At 39.6% G+C, this 7,983-nt stretch overlaps 1 protein-coding gene across 4 annotated transcripts; it reads right to left on the bottom strand.

The window, feature by feature from the left end:
• On the bottom strand, nucleotides 1-7,614 carry SLC25A29 (solute carrier family 25 member 29). Of its 4 annotated transcripts, XM_026849656.1 has the most exons (5): nucleotides 7,476-7,614; nucleotides 6,697-6,740; nucleotides 4,616-4,650; nucleotides 1,930-2,013; nucleotides 1-1,289 (listed from the first exon to the last, which is right to left on the bottom strand). In XM_026849656.1, the coding sequence occupies exon 5, from the start codon at nucleotides 1,254-1,256 to the stop codon at nucleotides 546-548; it is 711 nt and encodes a 236-aa protein (XP_026705457.1). In that variant the 5' UTR covers nucleotides 1,257-1,289; nucleotides 1,930-2,013; nucleotides 4,616-4,650; nucleotides 6,697-6,740; nucleotides 7,476-7,614; the 3' UTR covers nucleotides 1-545. The 4 variants fall into 4 exon arrangements, with proteins under 4 accessions (XP_026705457.1, XP_026705456.1, XP_026705455.1 ...); XM_026849655.1 differs by lacking the exon at nucleotides 4,616-4,650; XM_026849654.1 differs by lacking the exon at nucleotides 7,476-7,614 and having other exon boundaries at nucleotides 4,616-6,740.
• Between the last annotated feature and the right edge of the window lie 369 nt (nucleotides 7,615-7,983).

Here is a 7,983-nt window from a genome sequence, read left to right as displayed (position 1 = left end):
TTTTTTAGCAAACCAGTATGAAAAAAGTTGTTACTAAAACCACTGACATTCAAAAGCAGAGAAAAAGTAAAACACGTGGCTAGCTGACTGCTAGTCCAGGTCTTAAACAGTTCAGGGTTACCTGCAAAATGCCTCCAACACTTAATGTCCTCCTACTACTTCACCTTAGAGGACTATACTTATTCCTGTTACGTACAAAAAGAGCATTTATTTTCTGAAAACATTTCTGCATTCAACTCGATTCAGTCATTCAGAACATGAGTGGAAGAAAACCTGATATCTGGTACTATGACATTCTCCAGATGCTCTTCTGGAGCCACAACAGTTAACTACAGTACTTTCTAAAGGCAGGTCCCCATCTTACTTGGATACTACTAGATATGAAGTCCTTAATAAGGCAATATGCTGTTTATACAAGTAATGAGATGAAATCCTAGTTTGATGCAGTTAGTTCTTTATACAGATAGCATACATTTACGCCACTTGTGTGGGTTTAAAGAATCTAAACAGCTGGGCGTTGGATCAGGAAGGCCAACAGGTAATGTTCACAAACTAGAAGGCTGCTGGATTACTGGACCTGGTTCACATTCACGAAGGTTGTCTTCTGACCTCATATACATTAGAAACACAGTGACAGTAGCAAAGGTAGCTGCGTTGACAGGAAAAGCACGGAGAAGGGTGGAAGTAAGACCTCTTGTGAACACCCTCCAGCCTTCTTCATGGTAACTCTTTCTGACACAGTCTAAAATGCCGTTGTATTGTGTAACGCCTCCGACTCCATCAGCTTGAAGCCGGGATTTGATCACATCCACGGGGTAGGTTGAGAGCCAGGACACAATTCCTGACATCCCTCCAGAAAACAGCAGTTTGGGAATAACGTAACTGTCTTCAGCTTCACAGCCTAAATACCTGGTCATGCAGTCATAGGTCAGGAAATAAAAGCCAAAGCTTGGCGTCTCTCTTATGAATGTAGAGACCATGCCCCTGTTGATACCCCTCAGCCCTTCCTTTCGATAGATTTTGATCAGACAGTCCAAAGAATTTTTGTAGTTCTTTGTTTTTAGTTTGTATTCACCTGTTCCTTGAAGCTGCATTCTTGTCTTTGCCAACTCCATGGGACAGCAGATGATGCACTGGATAGCCCCTGCTGCTGACCCTGCAAGGAACTGGTTTAGAGGAGTGTCTTTTCCAAGAGCACGAAGCGTGTTTCCTTGTACACCAAATACAAGTGCATTAATGAAGGTAAGTCCCATCATTGGTGACCCAATACCTTTATAGAGTCCAAAAGCCTAATGGAATAAGGAAGGAAAAATCCTTTTTAACAGTGGTGTTGATAACCTCCCGAAACTGTGCAGAACATAGCCTTTCTGACTTTCCTTTGTGCCCTAACTTTCTAACAGTGGCCAGGAGATCAGTACTATCTTGTTTTGTAATAGTAATTTCATTGCTGTCTAGGGCACAAACATCTAAACATTGTCAGCAGCACAAATATATAGTTCAACACATCTAGAAAGTAATCCTAGTCCATCCAGAGAAAAGTTTTCTGGAAAATCTTTATTTTTTAAGTAGCTAAAAGCCTAAAGCCATCCTTTTAGTTATGGTCTTAAAGCTTCAGCAGAAAAAAAAAACTTCACCCATTTCTTCACTCATTGCTCAGATCGCTTGGATTCTCAGAAAATTAGCTATTCAAATAACTTGTTATCTTATTTTAAAAGTTAACTTTTTTTATATCAACTTCCAATTTAGTGATCTTCATGAAGTTTCTGGCAAACTCCTAACTACAATATCTGCCCTATGGTAAGGTGAGGTTCAGAGTATGCTTTTCTCTTGATCTTCAATATTTGTAGCCTTTTTTTAACAACTTTCCCACCCTTCTGATACAAAATATATGAAGATACAAAATATACAAAGCATTAATTTTGTACTTACAGATTCTTGCTTTATGATGGACTGAAAGCAATGGAAGGTCCCACGGTAGAGAGGTTTCTCTACATTTTGAACTTGCAGACGAACCTATAGAAAGTTGTATGAGATACTGATTTGTATGTCAAGAGCAGCCTAATCTGTTAACTAGTGTCTTGTACATGTATCGAGATTTGCTACAGCAATGTATATGCAAGAGCACAGGCTGGAGACTGGAATGCCATATGTGGCAAAATAATTAAGAAATATTCTGTAAGTGTTTTGAATTAATTTTTGGGGTGAAAACATGACAGAGGAAGATTATTAACTTCTTCTGAATATTAAAAAAACATATGTGGAAGTACAACAGGGTACACTTATCTAGAATTTCAGACTGAAGTTTTCCAGTACTGGCTACAATAGGTACTTTCTTCAGCTGCCAAAGATACTTCTGTTCACACTAAGGACTATCTGTATAAATCTGATAGAATTTTATAAAAAATTACAAGTCAAGGATGAAATAAGGATAATTGTAAAAGGATAGGAAACTTTCAACATCATCCACAGTGTTTCTGGCTACAAGACTTAGGACCATTCACTGAGATCTGGGGTTCTTTTTTGTTTGTTTTGGTTTTGTTTTTTTTCAGAGGGTAGCTGAGAACAGGCTCTTAAGATGTCTTCCTTTGCATAAGGAAAAATAAAAAGCCACTTGTCCTTTTAAATTTTAGTCTGTTTTTTAACTTCCTCAATGCAAACAATTTGTGAGGGTATGGCTGTTTCAAGCCTTTAATGTTAGTAATCAGATAACAATGCCAAAACTGAAATGGCATGTTCTGCTGGACAGATAGAAGCTACTGTCACTGGTGACATTAGGAGACAGGCCAATTGCCCAGATGCTTTTAACATTTAATGGGAAAGTCCAATTCAGTTTTTCCTGCTAATTTGTCCCCAATGCACTTCAAACAAAACCAAAAAGCCTCAAAGCTACAGACTTTGTGCAAAACCCTACACTACAATAAACTCAGTAAATTGGTTTCACTGGATTGGGAAGTTAGAAATCTGTCTTTGATCTCCTCCATTGCAGCATGGAGGGCTGCAATGTTCCTCAGAAAAGATGCTTATCAACCATTTAATGCTGCTGCTGCTGCTGCAACTCCAGGGCAAAAAACTTCCAGACTCTCATTCTGAACAAATGAAAAGATTATCAGATCTATGTGAGAAATTCCTAACTGCAAAATATTTTTATCCCTGTTTGCCTAAAGTAATAATGAACACCACCACAACAATAAAAGACTCATGAGTTGATGTGGGTCTAGAAAAGGATTTGGGGACGTGGTTTGTCCAAATTGTATATTCAGGTTAGCTTTGAGGCAAAAAATTATTTCCAGATTTAGGGGGTTTTTATATTCCTACAACCTGAGATTTTATGTTTTGTAAATAAAAACCTTAGTTTTCAGTGTCTTTTTAGTATATACATTAGTGTGTGCTAGCCATACTGGGAGGCTGAGATCACCTTAGGTCTTTCAGGATGGAACAGGGTTTTAAAACTTAAATTAAAAGCATGCTTATAGTGGGATTCAAGGAAAATAAATCTTTTATTACTCAAAGTGACATCCGGGGGGCAGGCAAACTGTTAAAACTGCTCAAGAAGCAGACCCACAAGTCAAGTCCTAAATCTTAACAGGTTGTTGGAATTGCACAAAACAAAAGTTTTATTCCATTTATAACTTACTGATATTGTTTCGAATCCCATCTGTGAAGTCAGGGGACTTCCACACATATGGGCTTTGTGAAAATACAGCACAAGAAGCTTCTTAATTTAACTTTTCTATATGCTTGTCTTTAGTAGTTTAGAATTAGTCATATTCCATATATAGGTTGAAATTCCCAGTGGCAATCAGCTCCCACTATTTTTGTCTAAATTTGTGAAATATTGACCAATTAAGCCTTGCTGTTGTACAAAATATTTAGAATACTGATGAATGAAAATCAGCTCTTTGAGCACAGCAATGACCACATAGGGATACCTGCATTAGCAAACTGCCAGATAAGGCAATGAATGCATATGAAACTTTATTTCATGAGTATTAATGCCATATTTAACAAGATTTTTAGTGTGTACAACTGTAGGAAGGATGAATCATGTACAAAGTTTAACCCTCTATTCTATTCATTGCCCAATATTCTTGCTTTCTTATTTGAAACCACTGTTTCTAAGGTTTTAGGTCCAATAGTAACACATTGTAATTTCCCATCACTAAAGACTTGCATAAAGGTAGTCAAAACTAAGCAAAAAAAATCCCATTGCAAGCAAACCACCACACCCCCAAAATAGTCCAAACATTTAATAATGTATGAAATAAGTGATTTAGAAGTTGAGCAATGAAAATGTCCTGCAAGGATATGTAGTGGGTAAGACCTCAACAACAGTGTGTCTGAGATTCAGTTTTAGAGCCACGGTGTGTGGAAATGTATACAGTCAGAAATGCATACCAGAAAGAAGGTTCAGAATAAGACTTTACATTAAAAAAAAAAAAAAAGGGATATTTAAACCCCGCTCCCTCCATGCCATAGCTGTAGAAGAGGGACACATCAGTTTAAAACTAAAAAGGGAAAAAGCTTTAGAAGTCGTTTAGATCTTTATTTGAACTAATACATTTGGGAATAAATTAAGACTGAGAGAAACAGAAGTGTTCACCTGGGCTATACTTACTAGGTAACTCTCCCGTGATGAGGCTTATCTGTCATCTACAACAAAGTAACACTTTTGCTGTTAATGAAGACAGCCCCTAGCTCAGAAAGTAAAGGCAGTTAAAAGCAAAAAAGCAATTTTATACATTACATCAACAAACCAGGGATAAGGAGTTTGCCAGTTCTGAGATCAGCTCAGTTGTGGGTTTTGCAGGGTGACTTCACTGGCTTAATCTCTCCCTGTGTGTCCCACCATCCCCCTCCCCACTTTGTGAAACATGATCACAGGCCAAAAAAAGAGTTTAAAAGCCAAGACAGAAGTAAAAAGTAAAATTTTGGCTTATCTAAGCAGCTTTCCCATTGTTCAGTTATATTAAAAATTTGCAGTCTAAGGTGACTGCCAGCTAGCCCTTTAAACACTGCAGAAATATAAAAGGGGTTAATTCTTAACATGTATACATACACAACAAGTTACACGATGTTTTTGTTTTGTGATTTTTTTTTTAAAGACTAGTGTTAGTTTTCCCACATACAGTGGTGACTATGCCAACTATAACATAAACATTAGTATTTTCTCTAACAAAAAATAGATAAATGCTTATAATACTTTCTAAAGGGTATGAAAATAGACACGGAGTGTGCCACACTGGATTTCATAAAACATTTAAAGTCATCCAGAAACAAACTATTTTGCACTATTGCAAAGCAAGATGCTTTTTTCTAAAGCCAACACATCTATTTTGCATTGTTTCATCTGCTGGAACTAGCATAAGAGCCACAGTTTTGCAGACACTTAAATGTTTAGTTTCATGCACTAGAAGCTGTTCCACTTTAAAAAACGTAAAAAAACCCCACACATGCTTAACTTTAGTTTGAGCATAGAATTTTAACAGTTTTGCTGGCTTCAGTGAAATGACCCGTCACCTTAAGCATCTAAAACTTGGCAGGATGGGGGTGAGAGACAAAGACAGCTGGCCCTGTACCACTGTAAAAAAACGTGCAAGTCTGAATAATACCATGCCTGAAAATATATATTAGAATTCAACCCAATTACTTAGTCAAGTTTACTATACTCTGAGAAACATACATACAATTTTTACTATTTGAGCAGCTTGCACTTGACTGGCAAGGACTAATATCCACTAGTTAGGAAAATCTGTATTGAATTAATCACGTGCTAGAATATGGTGATGACCTCGGTAACACTATCAGCCTGTTGCATATCTAAATTCAGCAAGGTAGAGGTATTCCAAATGTAGCTCTAGCGGGTGGCATGCTGTCTGCTGCAGTCAAGCGATCTGGTGTATTAATTTAGGAAGGAATATATTGGCATCCCTTCTTCTATTCTTCCAGTGCGAGACTTCGGATAAGGCTGCCAAGGAGTGACTTAAGTTGTCATCCCATTCTGAAAAACGGGCTTGGACCCCTGGCAGTCCTGGCTGAAGTGCCCTCTGGGAGATTTAAAATTTTATCTTTGAATAGGTCTTAGCTACCCTTAGTATGCATAATACATACAGCTAACAGACTGTTAGAAAATAATTTTTAACTTGGAAAGTTATAAAAATATACGGTAATACTTAAAGAGAGGAAAAAGCCCCCAGACAAGCTTCATACTGTGGATTTCTATCCACTTACACCCTTTGGCTAGTGTAACAAATTAATTCTTGAGGAGTAAGTAGCAGAGCTTGAGGGGAAAACAAACCACAAACTTTCAACCTAGTAACAAAAGTAGGTTTGAGGTACAAATGGAGGGAGAGGCAGTTTTAGCAGTTAGTGATGAACAGCTGCAGAGAAGCAAGCTTAGAACAAAATTAAGTTAAATGTAAGATTGTATTTTCAAATACAACACTGTTACTGCGCTCATGAATTCGTAGTTCAGGCAATTTGTCATGTTACTGGGTTGAATCAGACATACAAGGAATTTTTTCACTTCTGAAGAGCTGGAGATTGCCAATCTATAAACAGTGGTTGAAGAGGCTTGCTCCAAGCTTTCCAGCACAGATTTATGCTTCTACAGTGCCTGGGGAATTTTTTTTCCTCCCCCACTCCTTGGAAAAACTAAGTTTTCTACCTAGAGATATAGGTATTTCATAATCAACCCACCTTAACAGTGTCAAATGGGTGTCCTACCAGCACTCCGGCAGCACCTGAAACAAAACAAAGGCTACGGTTATGGCTCAGGGTTTTCTTCCTGGCTCTGGAGCTACAGTAGCCCAAGCAGAACCACCAGCCTGAGGTGTAAGTGCACAGCATCACTGGCAGGCCAGGTAAAGAGCATCCTATCAAGGCAGAAGACATCTACAGTTCAGTCCTTCAGGCTAGTACTAGGTGCCTTTATGCTCCCATCAAGCTTCTGAGCCCCAGGCAGGGGTTGAGGTGTGTGACTACAGATCCTGCCACATCATATGGGATGTTCAGCAGTGACTCCTGGCCTCAGCCCAAGTCAAGTCCAATGGGCAGAAATGGCAGATTTCCTCTGAAGCTAAGTGTTTCACATATATGCCATTCTGTGGAGGCACAGAAAACCTGGAATCTCCTCTAAAAGCAGAAGAAAATCCCTGCTCACTAGACACATCCTTTCCAGATGTGATGGGAGCACCTGCAGAAGGATCATCCATTACCAAAAACCTTCACTTTATTCTAGCATCAAAGGACTTTTTAGAAGCTATATGCAGGCCTGTTAGTTTTACTAATCTGAATACATGAATTTTGCAAGTACTGGCTGAAGCGAGGAATCCTCTAGTTCTGTATTTCTGTGAGCCACCAATCCGTTTATGATTGCTGACAACAGCAAGAACTGCTTCCGTGCACTGTCTCACATTTGCCGAAAGATAACTTCCCTCCCTCTTCCCGAGAAGAGATGGCAGAAATACAGTGTCCACTCTAGGATGGTGTAGTCCAGGTTGTTCAAGGCCAGCACAGCAGCAAGATAGTCCAAGTCACAAAAATAGTGATAGGCACTGTGTTTGGCATGAAAAGCCCAGGAGCACAACTGACCATGCAGGATCCCTGACAAGGCAAGGATCGCTAGGATGAAGTCAGACAGAAGCTTAAAAAAAAAATAAATCTGCCAGGTTGGCAAGGAGAACAGCAAATGCAAATAACTGAAAAGATGCAGGAATAAATCTCCTGAACACAATTTAACAACTGCTGAAAACGGGCGGAGGAAGGCCGTTAGCAGATGCAGAGGGAAGAGCGAGCCGAGCACATGCATTCTCTCCTCCTCTTCACGTTAAAGCTCCCCGCTATAAATATTTTCAGGTCCGCGATGCCTGAGCCTGCTGCTGCCCGGCCGCTCACCCCGGGGCGCTCCGCCCCCAGCCCCGGCCCCCCCGCCGCTCCCGGCCCGCGGGCAATCCCCGGCGCTGCGGCACGGCCGTGGGGCAGGAC

This window comes from Athene cunicularia (assembly GCF_003259725.1).
Source record: "Athene cunicularia isolate RWA chromosome 5 unlocalized genomic scaffold, athCun1 chr5_part1, whole genome shotgun sequence".
Classification (NCBI taxonomy): domain Eukaryota; kingdom Metazoa; phylum Chordata; class Aves; order Strigiformes; family Strigidae; genus Athene; species Athene cunicularia.
This window is presented reverse-complemented; position numbering and strand designations above follow the sequence as displayed.